Genomic DNA, 16,368 nt, shown 5'->3' with positions numbered 1-16,368 from the left:
GGGTTACTATTACAGTCTTCATAGAGATTCATGGCTAACTACTTTTATGAAGAACAAACAGGAGGCCTGAATTACAAGACACATCAAACGTTTTCTACTGATGCTCACAACTTAAATCTGTCAGATTTTGTCTAAACAGATCTGAAAGCAGCTAGTGAAACTTTAGATCATGCTGCTTATTTACAAATATTAATATTCTCACAAGAGCTTTTATTCACCTTTTCTCAAACTAAGACATATTTGATAGCCTGGTGATAGCAAACTATTGCAAAAGCAATTAGAACTTCCTCATGCTGCAGGCTCTTCATTACATAAATATTAATTCACACTGGTACTCAGAAATAATATACTCGTCCTGAATAACAGCTGCCTGCCATACACTGGCCAAGGGGGAGACACTCATGAGATAAAGCATTTAAACTGCTTTCCAAAATCAAGCTCCCCTTCAGACAATTTCCCCCGCTCCCCAAACTTTTCGGAGTGATGGACCTCACAAAAGAAGAAAAGCACATGCCAAAAAGAAGAAAAAAGGGGAAAAAACCCCTGCACTAGAGGCTTACAATGCAGAATCAAAGACCAATCAAAATATACTGTCATTTGATTTACTGAAAATTCTGCCCTTGAAATGGAAGCATCTGATCTTAGTGCTATTTTAGTTTTTTGAAGAATGACTTTCAAAGATGTCATAAAGCTAAGGTAATGATATGGAACAACCAATTTTAATAAGTAATTTAACACTGCACAGAAATGTCATAAAAGAAGTTACGGTCCATGAAAAAATAAATTAGGATAGTTCTATGCAAGACACTTTACCACACAAATCCTCTTTATTACCACACTATTCTGCTAATTTAGATCAAAAGATTCCTTCTAAATTCTTAGAGAAAACCAGAAACTACCTAATCTAAACAAAATGCTCTTTTTTTTTAAATTCAGAGTGCAGGCTTTTCATTTAAGGTAAATGAAATGTAACTATGTATCTAGTAGCAAGTTACAAATTATAAATTGTTAAAAACCAGCAAGCTTCCACTTCTGGTACAGGGATGTCTTAAATACAGTCAACTCATCTTCTACAAAAAATGTACTGCAACTCAGTGAACACCCAGCTGACACTGTGTAAACAAAATGTGCAGAAGATAAACTATTTCCACATATGGGTTCTGTCTTAAATTACATTCAGTAATTAAATCAGTTATTATCTAAAAATGTTCAAACCTGTCCTACATCTCAAATCTGCTGATGAAAAATAAAAATGAAAGTTAATGTTCAGTTCCCATGTGAAATGTTGTCCTGGTTTCAGCCAGGGTAGAGTTAATTTTCTTCATAGAAGCTAGTGTGAGGCTATGTTTTGGATTTGGGATGAGAAAATGTTGATAAGGTGCTGATGTTTTGAGTTGTTGCTAAGTACTCAAGGACAGTCCAGCTTCTCATGCTGGCCTGCAGCGAGCAGGCTGGGGGTGCACGGGAAGCTGGGAGGGGACACAGCTGGGACAGCTGACCCAGGCTGGCCAAAGAGATATTCCATACCGTATAACGTCATGCTCAGTATATAAAGCTGGGACAAAGAAGAAGGAAGGGGTGGAGGGACGTTCGGAGTTATGGCGTCTGTCTTCCCAAGAAACCATTACGCGTGACGGAGCCCTGCTTCCCTGGAGATGGCTGAACACCTGCCTGCCCATGGGAAGTGGTGAACAAATTCTTTGTTTTGCTTTGCTTGCGTGCGCGGCTTTTGCTTTACTTATTAAACTGTCTTTATCTTAAACCATGAGTTTCCTCACTTTTACTCTTCCAATTCTCTCCCCCGTGCCACCGTGGGGGAGTGAGCGAGCGGCTGCGTGGTGCGTAGTTGCTGGCTGGGGCTAAACCACGACAAATGTAATAGCACAGATCAGCTGTGAATCGTAACCATGAACATGAACTTTGTTACTGTTCCAAGTATTATGGATATACTCCAGTAAAACATGAAAAGATATTTCTTTCTATGCTCCCTGATGAAATGAGACTACAGTCTGAAAACGGTGAAATACCTTTTCTATTACTAAAAGTACCTCCTAATGGAAATATGAAATAACTATGTTCGACTAATGCCTTCAAAGCACTGTATTTGTTTTAACTTAATTAGGCTTCACAGAGATAAATGGCCAAGAAAGAAAACTCCCAACTTTTGTACTTTTAACTGAAGAAATACTTGTTTTAAGAAGCAGCATGGAGAATTGTGCTAAAAGGATGCATTATAGGGATTATTAAACTCAAAAGGAACACATTCATATGGAAGGTATGTATACACAATGGGCCTTAAACAGAGCTATTCCACCCTTTTTAATGCTCTTAACTTCAAGTCTGCAAATTTTTAGAAGCTCATGCTTAATTCATAACCTTTGTTTCCTGTAACTACAGAGAAATGTTGCACATGCAACACCTAACACTCAGTAAACAAACATGATAGAGCACAAGTATGATAGTCATTGTGCAAGCAATATTTTACATGTTTGGGCTAAAGGCTATCTTATGCAGTAATGAATCTGGCAGCATGAACTCCATCTGTCATAATGAATTTCTCACTGCAAATGTTTAGCTTTTACGGCAATCAGCAACAAAACCAGCCAAAACGAACCTTAATAAACCAAAGACCCCAATGTGCAGAGAAGTGTATTTACATCGCCTTCTAGCTTTGCCTAGAAGCAGAAAAGCAGTAACTTTCAAAGAAGTGTACAATGTGTTGTGTGCCATGCAGTAAGCCAACAGTTCTCTGAAGTACAGTTTCAGAAAATTATGCACACAAGCTAGGGTTCTATCAGGTCAACAATGCAACTGCTTGGGCCCCTACCCTGAGACAAATTTACTACAACCAAGAATATGCATGCCTGCTGATTTATATGGATGCATATATTGCAGGTTTTATGAGTGAAATGAGCTAAACAGACTTCTTCTGTTTTAAGGCGTAGCAGTGCTGACGCATAACAGAGTCCTCAGAAATAACTTCATTTTGTTAATTAATTTCTCAGAAATAGATTTAGTATCAGAGAAAGATTCTACACTCTTACACCTTATAGACCCGCTTTGAATCAATTCTGTTCCAGTTTTCTCTAAACACGTTGCTCCAATCTTTGTCTATGATGTACTCCCATGCAAGCTTTACCTCCTAGGTGCAAACTTCCTGCTGAGTCCCAGGCTCAAATTCAACTCCTGATACCACTTTCCTGTGACAGCTGATGCTAATCTTTCCTTTCGACCTCCAGTGATGCATCCCTTCTAGATCCAGCCTCACTGAAGCCCTTATTTCTATCCCTTCTCTATCTTACGTTTAGTTTCCTCTGCAGTCAAATCAGACAACTTTTCCATCATGCGGCCAAGAGTCAGGAAAGAACACACGGGAACGGGAACTACTGAACAGACAGGCACAGCTTTACTTGCACCCAGAGCAGAAAAGAAGCAGACTCTGTAAGGGAAAGCTTCCACTGTGGGTTCTTCAGAAGAACCCACCAAGACCTGCCAGGGTTGAGAAAGCTGAGTGAAAAACCTTTTTAAAAGATGTCACTGAATCCACAGTTTCCAATGAACACATATAAATAGTTCTTTTTCAATAAGCTCAGTAGTTGCTTAAGTTTGTGGAAACTTCTACAGAAGTGGCAGAAGATGACTTCTGTGTAACAGGAGGGTTACATCCCTGCCGCCTCTAAAATGCTAGACTGCTAATGATTTTTCAGAGACAAGGTTACAAGAACTTATGTATTTGTGCATTAGCAAAATTACAATTTCTGGAAGTGTCTCAATGCTAATAGTTGGAGCTTCGCTGTGAAAGTTTATACACAGACTGAACTGAACACCTGGCATGGAAAACATTGGAAGGCATCAGCTGACCTTAACAGACAGTGCTATCGGCCTTGCTGATGACATGCTGTCTCCCTCTCTCTTTTACACAATTGCACACACAGTCTGAGTTGGAATAAACTATAGAAAAAAACACCACACAAATACTAAACTGAGGAAAACCTTCAGATGAGATTGTGTAGGTTAGCTGAATTAGCAGAAGATGAAGCTGTGTGCCTACTACCCAGTCAGGTACAGGTAGCAGGAATATTGCAGCATCCTTTACAGCCCTGCAATACTTCATCCACACACCTTAATTTCAGTTGACAATGTCATCAGTGTAACTTACAATACAGCAGCAAGCCCATTGCTTGTTGTGGCCCGTACAGAAATCAGTGGGCATTTCTGTTTCCCGAACAAACAAAGTAAACATACCAGATTCCAGCACAAATCTTTTTTTTCTGTAAACCTCTGTACCATCACAGGCTTTTCTTTTGCTTTTTAAATCAGTTCATAGCTGTTATGTGGTGGAGAAACTAATATTGACAGCAGGGTCAAAAATAACTGTAGATATTACCACAGTACCAGTTCCATCAAGTACCAAGACAGAAACAGCTGCAGTGCTTACTAAATACACCCTAACCCTGTTTTTCCTCACTGCCCAGGTAATATACAACTTAGACCACCACTCACTTCAGACTTTGGCTTAGAGTACCTGGCACAACTATTACTATAGGGAATTAAAATGATCTGTTAACTTACTTTTCCTTATCAGCAGCATTAAACATGTGATTTACTTTGCAAAAAGAAGATGAGGCACTTAACCTTTCTGAAACCACATGAAAAAAACTATTGCATATGTAAGAAATTCGTATCTGCAGCCTTAAGGCATCTATATGAGAAGCAGCAGGAATTATTCCTCACCTTGATCCTGCTGACAGCTTCCTGAGCTTGCATCATTCTCACATTCTTGGAGGGAGTTTTATCAGAAAGGAGTTGAGTCGAGCCAAGGTAATTGGCAGCAAAAATGATTCCATCAATTAAGTCTTCAGGATCGCAAGGTCCAGGAACTGTAACACAGGAAAGCAATCACAAAAATCATGCTAAAACATAGAACAGCAGCACTCTGACAACTTAAGTCTGCATCTCATGGCTGCAAATCCTCCTCTGGAATACTTCAGTTTAGCATGATGATATGGCAACCAGTACTTTCAAAGCTACAAAACACCAAGCAAATGGTCTCAACATCTCTCCAGCAAAAGCTGTATTTGTTAATCCAGCCTCTCTCTCACAATAGCTCATGAGCAGGGATCACTCTGGAGCAAAATAACCTCTGTGGGTTTTCACTGTTATACAAGGACAAACACAGTTACTCAGCCTACCCTCACCCACCTAAACCAGCCTTGCAATTCTAAGATGAACAGTCTCAAACAGAAAGAGGATGGGTGCAATTTTGTAACAGCCATCAGCCCCTTGCTCACTTGTGTGTAGCTGCAGTTTACACAACAGGCAGAGGAACCTCCCCAAGAATGCTTTACAGGTGCAACGCATCTCCCCTTAGCAAGAAGACTGATTGCCCAATTAAGCAAAGTACTTTTATGCCATAGACCTCTAAAAAACATTCTTAGTCTCAACAAGGGTACTGAGGTAAAGTACAGAGTTATATTAAAATGTTGTTAAATACATAGAGCATGGGCTCTCCTGATGGCAAAACAACTCTCTTAGCCTCACAGATTCTTAAATGGTCCGACTCCCAACAACTTCTGTGGAAAGTTAGAGAGTGGTGAGGTCTTCAGTGTCTAACAATGCAAATCCTTACAAAGGAACATTCATGACCTGCAAACATTTTGGTTTTTCGTCATTATGTCTAAAAATTGTACATGTAAAAATGTTCTGTTTTAACACCTAGCTATATATTAAAATTGTCATGATCCAAAAGGGAGGCTGGTTAACCTAAGAAGCTTCTTGTTTTCTTACAAGTAAGGAAAAACTATTGATGTTCAAGACAAGTGAAAATGCAAATCATCTTAAAGAATGCTAATGGTAAAAGTGTCCACATTTCAAAACCAAAAAAATAAACTGTTTTTAGGTTTGCCTTTTTTCCCTCTAAGAACAAAGCAAAACCCCTACAATATTAGAATAGAGTTTTTATTAGTTCAAGGGGTATCTTGAGATACCAGGTGATAGGTCTTAAAGTTTGACATTAGTCAGAATGCCAATTTTGTTCTAATTATAACAGAAAAGATTAACAACGACTCAGAATGAGCATGGCTAACTTTGTCCCCAAAGAAATGCAAGTTATTATTGAGATTAAAGTAGCAGAAGAAAGAGCTGGAGATAAGTATCGCACTGCAACTATACACACAGACATAAGTAGATATATAAACCTTATGAGCAGGCTTGTACCCTTTATGGTTTCTTTAAATATGAAAGTTTATGACTAGTAATTTTAAGATGCTCATATCCAGTGTGCAGAATTTGTTCAGATACTATGTATCTGGAAAATTCTCGAAATGAACGAGTCACTTTCAAGTACACGACCAAAAGAAACGGAATTTTTTCCTCAGGGAAATTTATGCACCTGGAAGTACTACATATTTGCATGCTCTTCCAGCCCTGAAACCATACAGCATTTTAAGTGTTACTATTTATTACTCTACATGTCAAGGTTTTTTCACCACTTGACTATAAAGAGTTGTCCTGGCTCTGTCTCCTCCCACCTTCCTGTGCACCTCAGCTTTCTTGCTAGCAGGCCAGCACAAGAAACTGGGCTGTCCTTGACTACTTAGCAACAACTCAAAACATCAGCACATGATCAACATTTTCTCATCCTAAATCCAAAACATAGCCTCATACTAGTTCCTATGAAGAAAATTAACTCTATCCTGGCTGAAACCAGGACAAGTTTACAATGTGTTATTTTTTAAGGAGGGGGGGATTATTTAAGATATGCCTTGAAAAACAGGGCTACCACTAGGCAATGAATTTCAGTTCTAAGAGACATCCTTCTGCTGCAAAATTCCAAAGCTCATCTAGTGTCAAAACAATACATGAAATTTATATTAGTTGACATTCTGGCCACAAACACCAAAATATGCACCTCATACACTGAAGACTAAGCTAATGATCAACTTGTAGTCTAAAAAGAATGATCACATAATCGTTTAAACACAGCACACTGTGAAACAATCTGAGGAGTTCCAAGACAGTCCAAATGATATATCACATGAATTGTATGTATTTCTGGCATTTCATCAAGCATATGAACAACAGCTGTCAGGGGGAAAAAAATGAGATGACACGTCAAGTATCTGCTTCTGTCATGCTCTCATAACAAGATAACTGGGTTTTACAGCATGCAGTCTTCCTGTATACACAGTTCATGTAGCAGGTAACTTGCTTTTTCACATTTTTCTGATTAATCACTACTACAAGCGCAATTTTAACTCTGAGACAGGTAGCACTATTTAATTAGAGGACAATTAGCTGTAAAGCAGTACAGATTTCCTCTGGTAGGCCTGCCAATTAACCCAATTAATTCAATTTGCTAATTAATGCAACTGAGATTGGATTGAGCCTGCCAATTGAAATCAGTGCTGGAGAGCGCACTACACCCTTCTTGCCTAACATATTTTCCTTGTCCACACACACTCACATGTGTTGTGTAAATACCATACTAGTGTTTTAGGTGATACTGACAAAAAACCAGGAGAACAGAGACAGAAACTATGAATGAAATACTGAAGAATAAAAGCTCCACGTTTATGAACTTCTGAAAGAGCACACTAGAATTTAGCTCAGGTTCCAGATTGGAATCTAAAACAGCATACTCAACCATAGGAGCAAATAAAAACAAAATTTTACACAGTATAAATATTGGAGTTTTCTGGATATGAAAAAACATTTAGAAATTGTAGAACTATCTTACCTTCAACATAGGTTGGAAATGAAGCCAAGCTTTTTCTGGACTGTAATTAAGACAAAAAGGATTTCAAACAGAACAGAGCATGCACAAATATGCATTAAAATTTTTTTAACGACAGAAAAATAAAAAAGTAAATCAGTTATAGTTATTAGCAGAGGAAGTTTTGTTCCCTTTATTCACTTTGCTACCTTCAATTTTGTAAAAGGTGAACAAATAAAAAACCATCTTGACTTGCATATGTAAATACACAGTCTACAGTAAGACCTTGCTTCCAACTGCAATTTTATGTGAAGGACTCTGTGGCTAACACTTAAACACCTGAAAACTACAACTTGCAGTGAGTAAGACTCGCCATTTTATTATAATCTGTAACATAAAACAAATAGGAAAATTCTTAAAAGAAAATTCAGTGTGGCAATATATAGATGGCAATAAGTATACTGAAATATCTACTGCTATCACATGTGTTGCAGGTAAGAATTTTGGATAGTCCAAGGATTACAAAGCTTTAGTGAATATATGACTCCTACAATGACTCAATATAGTTTTATTTAAAGAAAATCTATATATGATAAGAACAATCCATAATGTCTTAGACAATTTCAGTATTTTTCCAGACAATATCCATTGAAATATATGCCAAATTCTTCTCCTTTATGACAGGCAACTTACTAGGTTCTGTGTATTAGTGGAAAAAACAGGTAAACTGGGAAGGTCACACTTACGTGAAAGGTTGAGTGACTAAGCCCTGTGAATGTTTTCCATTGTACCAAATAGAAAATGGATGTAACAAGTAATATTTTTCAACCAACAATGCTCGTCTTGCTATAAAATAAACTAACTTGTGAAATAAAAACAAAAGGTGCCTTACACAGACAGAAGAGTCTGTGCAGCCTTTAAGTACTTGCTGGTCCTTATGAAAATGACTAATCTGTACTGCAAAACCAAGAAAGCTTTCCATCAGAGATTGTACTAGCATAAATAAAGATGTCAATAAACAATGTTCTCCTGCTGCCAAAGCATTTAAGCTGCTGTGAGGACACTGACATGCCTTTTCAGGTCTGTGGCTCTTTCATGTCTTCACGTGAATGTTTTTACTGGACCATCTATCCATACAGACTTCAACAATTGTTTATAATTGCTGCCAGTGTAGTGCTAAGAGGGAAATTCAGCCACTGGACTCTGTCAGGCCTGGAGGACCAAATTCCCTACACACCAGAGATAGCTCATGCATAGAAATGCCCTTTCCAAAGTATTTTATTTTTTTACATAGAATGAACCAAGTCTGTTAACTACAGATTTGGCAACTATTCAGCAATCTGACTAGCTGATGCAACTTCTTTTCAGGATAGAGTGGTGTAAACTGTCATCATATACGCTTCTATTTCAAAAACTCAAACACCAAATTTAGGTTTTTTTGTTCATTACCCAGGTTAAAAGACATTCTACTAAGACCACAGGAATAATAAAGTAACAGGTAAAGTTACCAATAGGAGGAAACCTATACCCTTTAATTTCACATATCCATGAATAATGAAATATCAAACTCATTAATGTTTCATTACTCTTGTTAATCTTGTTGCCACCTAGCATTATAAAATTTATATTTTCCAAAAAAGTTTTACTAAGATCTAAAAGTCATTGCCAAAAATTGTGAGGGAGCTTTATCACTATTGTTCTTGCATTGGAAGTACTAAAGCAAGTATTACCGCTTGTCTGAGGGAAATGGCCTGACACACCCTACTGTGACACCTGGTTTACCATCTCTGACACTACGTGTGAGCACAACCTAAAAACTGAAATTAGTAGCATCTTGTTTGTTTTCTTCCTTTGAGTAACTTTACCAATATCTAAAAACTGCTAAAAGCTAGGATGTATTTGAAGTGAAAATCTCCACTGAAGTAAACTAAAGGCTTTAACAAATTAACAACACAGCAGATGAAAATTTAATGGCACAATCTATTGTTGAAGGCTTTAGCACATAAGAAATTATGAGTTTCTTAAGTCTTTTGAAACCTTTCATTATTTTCTCAATGCAAATACAGACTGGCATAAATACATACATGTTACAAGTTTTTTTATCCCTTGATCATAAGAAAAGAAAAAGAGAAAGAAGGGATTACTAATTACTGTTTCAATTTTACTCAGTATTTCAAGTTATGGCAGATCACTTTTTTTCACTGTGGAAGATGACTCATGCATTGTTATCAGTAACAATATGGTATCTTGTTAGACTACAGTTTCTATATATTTCTGAGATTTAAAAAACAAAAAGCAAATAAACTAAATATTTGCAGATTTTTCTGTTTACAGTGCCAGCCATTCTATACTAATGCAAATCTTTTCATGCCAAATGATTTTTTTTCCCCACACTGCAAGAAGTTCTACTCACACTTCTATTTTGTGTTGGTGGAACTACTGCAGTGTAAAAAGCTGCCAGGTGAGAGGGAAAAAAAAAGGAAAAAAAAAGAAAGTAAGTATTTAGCTGTATTTTGAGGAGCCTGGAGTCAGGAACTGAATTCTGACTGTGAATCACTGGCAGATCAGTTTCTACAATGGCAGAATATTAAGCAGCATAAATTACTACCTAATTAATTTTACTGAAGCAAGCTTTTTCATCTGGCACAGAAACATTCTTTTCTGTGCAGAAGGACATTCTGCATGGAGGAAAAAAAAAAAGTCTTTTTTCTTTTGCCTGTAATACAGACGTGATGTTGGCTGTTTGGTAAATCAATACCTCCCAGCATGTTAAATAAATTTAGTGGCAGCTGACCACAGAGTCAGAAATGCCATGATGAACAGTCTTAAGCATGTTAGAAATTCAGTCTGACAGCCAGGCAAGCATTAAGGGAATGGAGCTACAAATCAGCTTTTCAAGTTTGTTGCAGTTTTGGAAGAAGAGGAGGGATTGCAGAGGTACAAGGGGGAAAAGGAAAATAAAAAGGCATAAGCAGAATGAACAAGACTGTGGCTTTTAAAAAGATTTCACTCTACCTCTTTATTAGTGGAGGCCTCCGCTGTACTGCAGACATCCTGGTGATGTTGCCTACTTGACGATTCAGCACCCCGAGGTGAAGAGGAATCTGGAGATGGAGACTAGATATGGCAAGAAAATCAAATAATAATCTGAGTGACCAATGTAGAAATTGTTCTTTGATATCTTCCTCTAACTTGGCAGTGGAAATAAGAGATGAGAGGGGAAAAAAAACCCCAAAACTAAGACAGAAAGTTTTAAGATGTTGTAACCCTTGCTTTTTATCATAACGATCACATATCAGTATGTACTGAAATTATCCTGAACACCTAAGTCTGTTAAAAAACACCTGTGTTTATTTGTTAGTAATGTATGAAATGAAGCAGTTGGAAAAATAAAAAGCTGTACTCAGTGGCAAGCAACACTCAGCCAAAAAGTGTGTCATAGAAGTGTATTTTTGCAAGGTGAATAGAGGGTCGTCTGATGTTGGTATTAGGCCAACTACTTACACTTACTGTCAGCATTCACTAAGCTGCAGCTACAGGACTTTGAGTTGCACAAGTAGATGCCTATTGCATGCAGGCTAATGACTGTGAGCTTACTGAAGGCTACAGGCAATGCAGACTGATGTCCTAAGCTCTGACGATCTAGGAAAGAAAAGATAAGGTCCCTAAGAAGGAAGCTGCGATGGGAGAGAAGTGAATTGACCATGACCATATCACAAGGATTCAGCTAAAGATTAATTAGTTGTCAAATTGGGGAGAATGTAGAAAAGACTGCAATTTCCCCATAACCACACATGCTTTCAGGTATCATTAATCTTAAGTGCAAACAAATCTAATCTGAGCAGATGTAGGCTGCAGTGCTTGTCCATAAATGTTATTCTATCATCTTAGAAAACAACTTTTATATATTGTACAGAGTAATACTAATGTATTCAAGGACTTAGGAACCTATTCAAGGACTACTCAATACCAATGTAATTAAAGACTATGATTCCTCATCCTAGTTACAATGTAAACCTGGAAAATATTTCACAGTTTGTACTATAATTTTAGTATTATACATGCTCTCTAGGTCAGATTTCTCATTTTTCTTCCTTTGCTGTAAACAATTCAGTGGAGAAATTGTCTTTCCCATCATGTCCTAGCCATTCATGATCATCAAGAATGTCACAGCAGAAAAACAAAGGAAAGCACACAGGAAAGCAGTATCATGGAATATCTAGATCTATGTGATCTGTCAGCAAGTATCTTGGTAAAAGGAAAGAATGCTTTGGGAAAGGGTATTCTAAACATGGGCAATTCCTAATGAATGCTGATGACACTACAAAGCTGTTCAAAGCACAGGGGACTGGTATGGAAGTATGACACAGGAACTCAGAATGTGGAATTAATGAAGGTGACCAAAAGAAAGAGTACAAAGCTTTGACTCAGCAGGCATTTTTAAAGGCAGATTTTAAGAAGATACCTGCAAAACATGCCCGTGCCCATGCCAAGATGCGAATCCTCAAAAGAAGGTTTAGCATTAGCTATGGAAGCTGGGTGTTTAGCCCAGCAGCCCTGTCATTCTACACTCTCCTTTAACATAAGGGGTTTGACCCTAGCTTTGCCAGCTCAATAGTTCATCACTAACGGTGAAACAGACAAATATTGCTCTTTTGGTTTCATAAACTATTACATGACATGGCTTTTCTCTAAGCCAATGAGTCATACCAGAAAAGGGCTACACTTCCAGTGCTCTGAGCTGGCAGCAGCTCCAGTCTAGGAGTACCCTCCTGCTATGCCTCCACTCCAGCTGAAGCACTGAGTTCTGTGCAATAGTGTGCAAAAAAATCTAAGTTTTGCAAGCTTAACTTCATAGATATGGAACAAAACAAGACAATAAAATTCCCTTCTCCTCTTTTTCTTTACGTTCATTCCTTCAAAAGGTTCATCTTGGCTAATTACTAAATATTAGAATTATAGTTAACTAATAAAGGCTTCCAAAGAATTAAGAAGCAGCTCCTTTTACAGATACCTCCTGGGTAAAACAGCTGTCCTTGCATCTCTGTATATTTTGAATTACAGCTGCAGGGCAAAAAGGAAGTAGAGCTGTGAAACAGCCCCTGACCAGATACAGCTGTGAAACATTCCTTAGAACACTGACATGTGCTTGCGCTGTCAGGCCGAAGGATTGTTCACTGCGCTGCCAGCATTCATGCAGGGGCAGTGGGAGGGATACAGGCTGCCCTGACTTGCTGTGTAACTACCAGAGGAACAGTGCCACAGTGACTCAACTGCACAAATGGAAACTCCTATTCACTTAAGGAAGCATCCTCATAGTGCTCACATTCCCAACAATTAGAGAGTATTTCTCTATTAGGATTAAATATAATAGTGCACAATACTATCAACCTAATAATGGCATTGAGATAGTGTAGGATTTGAGCTTTAAATAGTAAACAAAGTAAAGCATATCAAACTTTAGCATCAAATGTTTCCACAAAAAAAGAAGTTACTTAAAATGTCTGAAAGCTCATATTCACACACTAAAGTGAAAACAATAAATTAGTTCATTTAAACCAGTTGGTTGCTGACATTAAGAACTTTTGCACCATCCGAAATGTATTAACAGTTACACCAGTAGCACTACAAATAGCTTTACTCAACTATTTTCATCTACAAAGTACCAGAATTAAGCAATCATCAAAATGATCACACAGCTTTCCACGTGCTCTGTTTGAATGTCTGCTCAAATTTTTCTGGGAAAAAAAATCCCAAACCTAAAACTACCAAACCCAAATATCAAACATCCTACAAAGTTTGCTATTTGACATGACATGAAAGCTGTCCCCAAAAACACTTGTCCAAAAAAGTTCAGTCTTTGAAGAATAAACATTCAGTTCTCTTCTGCATCAAGATGCATTTTTAGAGGTACCACATACAATGCACAAGGAAAGAATGCAGTCACAGTCTGGAAGCAGCTTTCACAGCAATAACAAGAAATATTTTGATAAATCATAGTGGGAAGACAGCTTGCATAGCTGCTCAATACACTACAAACTGAAGTCTAAAATAAATGCTTAGTGACTGCTTCATTGTCTGTTAACAAAACACTTTTTAGAAACCTAACAAAAATGCTGTCAGAACAAAAATAGTACGTTCATGTGAAGCATGCTGTTATTACATAGTGACATCCCTCAGTGGAACTCCAAAGTATTTTCTTAAGCACAGCAATAAAAAAGTATGAGTTAGCCCATTTCTCCTCTTGAATATCTACTTACATTTTTCTTACGATACTCAACCTGGTACATCCAAAAATTCTCCATCCCAATTTTGGCGTTGTTTGACTCTACCTAACATGCAATCCACTCCACCTGAGAAGACTTCCTTGCTATTGTGCAGAGGGATTTAGTAACAGAATTTGTAACAGGAGAAGATTGTGTTGTATTGTGTTGCATTTAACCTATCCAGGTCAAACCAACTGGCTACTGAGCAGCTCATGAAGACAAACATAACTGACGCTGAAACATCTTCTAATACAACCACCTGCTCTTGCTTTATAAAAGCAGTGTTATTTCACCTGCTTTTAGAGCAGCTTAGCTGAAAGGAGTATAACCTAGTGGCTCACATCATCACATACAAGTCTGGGACAGAGTGGATGACATCAACAAATACTTCAGCAACACAAGATTCACTTAAACAAAAGGCCATTACTTCTATGGCACTAAAGTCCACCTACAGGCTTCTTGGCAGGGGAATGGCAAATATAGTCTTCTTGTACATTAGTTCAGAGGAGACAACCAGATAAAGCAAAGCTTTTACATTTATTTGATTTCAGTGATAAAAAGTCTTCTGAGAGGTACCCATACACATTAGGCAAAGGTCAAAGCACTATGAAATATTCAGGTCCAACATGCAAGTATAGTCAGATGCATGATTTTACAAGCACTGCCCAGTATATCACAATTATGGCAGTAAATCTTTTCGGTTTTAGCACAACTATGTTATGGCAGAGCACCTACTGTGATTTTAACAGTTCAAATTCTATTCACTAAAACATAGACTGAGATCATCAACTTCTGTTCATAGCTTTTAGACAGCATAAAGTACACGTAAAGGATGGAGCTGAAAGCTGAATTTCCTTACAGTATAACTAATCATTATTATTGGTTATCTTTGTTTAAATTTGCTTTAACTATAGTGTTAAAAATGGAGGGTTTGAAAAAATAAAACCAACTCAGAACTACTGTACATACACTTGCATACTGTGGGACAACCTGTGCAATTTAATTTACGCTGTGACATAAGGATGAAACTTAAGTTTGTACTATAGTTGTGGTGTACTGCCCCTGCACATACGTAGTGCACTTACCCACCAGTTTGCTGGGTGGTTCAGGACCTGGCCCTGTTTGTGCACAGATGATACAATGAGTTGACTTGAGACAAAGTAACTGACTGAACTGCTCACATTTGACTCACTGCTATAGGACTGTCCATGCCCCAGATTCCCCCCAGCGGGCTCCTCCTGTGCATATGACAAGTGAGAGGCACCACTCATCACTTCAGGGTGCTACCTACCATCCTTGGTATGGACTGCAGTTGACCCAACAGCTCCCCAAGCAGTTTCTGCTGCAAAAATGACCAGAAAGTCATGGGTAAGATACTTGCCAGTAGTCAACAGAAACTATTCCTGCAGATGCAAATAATGTCATGTACAACCATCTTATGTACACAGTTAACATAGGAGGTGTTCTGTATGTAATTTAAGGTAAACTATAGCAATGGATCACATGTGCCAAAAAAGGCAAAAGTGGTCATGTAGGATCACAGACCAGCTGTATGCAAGACCTGAGAACAAATGCAGTTTGGGGAACCTTAGCTTGGGGAATCTCCCCTGATCCAGCTGACGATGTCCTGTAAGGACAGAGCCTCCTGCCACTTGCCTCCATCTGAACAATCCCACATGAGAGATCTGACTGTCCACACATGTTACATTATGCAAAAGCTCTGAATAAACTAGCTTCTTTAAAACAAACACACTGTCCACGAGTGTCCACACAATACCACTGAGTGGTAATTCTTCAGTAAAATTCACTGAAGTTACAAAAATACAGACTTTGACCAAAGCAATAACTATGCACTTCTGTCAAAGTCTTTGAAGAAAGAGTTCCACCTGTTACTATTATATTACTAAGTCTCAAATACAAAATTAAAATACACCTAAGAATACATAGATGTTTAGATGTCAGAAAAGTCTGAGTGAGCAAACAATACATTTAACTGAGCTTGTTAGGGCAAGATGGCCCTTTATTTTGCCCATTTCAAAGAGTGTCTTGGCTACACGTGTCAGTAGCAGTAACCATGCAGTACCACAGTCACACCCTGTGAGCTGGTAACTTCTCTTTGAATAAAATCTTAGGCTGTACAGACTCTGGCTGCCCATCAGATCACACACACGGGCTATGTGGCTAGGGTCTGTCCATCAGCATGCACGCTGGATGGAAGCCTGCATGCTGATGGAAGCTGGTTCAGGTGCTGGATGTTCCTCTCTGAAGTATGGACTTCCTCAGCTGTATTTTCACTTGAACTTCTAGTTCAAATGCAGCTTCATGTGTCAGTCTGTAAAAATTAGTGTGGATCCCTCTGGTGTTTTGAAAAGACTTTAAAACTGTAAT

At 38.1% G+C, this 16,368-nt stretch overlaps 1 protein-coding gene across 2 annotated transcripts in view; it reads right to left on the bottom strand.

The window, feature by feature from the left end:
• Positions 1-16,368, bottom strand: part of APBA1 (amyloid beta precursor protein binding family A member 1) — a gene marked incomplete at its 3' end in the record, with an annotated part of 42,040 nt that overhangs the window by 13,976 nt on the left and 11,696 nt on the right. For both annotated transcript variants that reach the window (XM_082013405.1, XM_082013406.1), the window contains exons 2-4: positions 10,730-10,831; positions 7,739-7,778; positions 4,735-4,880 (exon numbers count right to left, since the gene is read on the bottom strand). In XM_082013405.1, the coding sequence (XP_081869531.1) occupies positions 4,735-4,880; positions 7,739-7,778; positions 10,730-10,831 (288 nt within the window). The remainder of the gene's footprint in view (positions 1-4,734; positions 4,881-7,738; positions 7,779-10,729; positions 10,832-16,368) is intronic.

The sequence above is a fragment of the Phaethon aethereus genome (genome assembly GCF_964289735.1).
Source record: "Phaethon aethereus genome assembly, chromosome: Z".
NCBI lineage: Eukaryota > Metazoa > Chordata > Aves > Phaethontiformes > Phaethontidae > Phaethon > Phaethon aethereus.
Note: the sequence above shows the minus strand (reverse complement) of the source record. Positions and strands in the feature narration are given on the sequence as shown.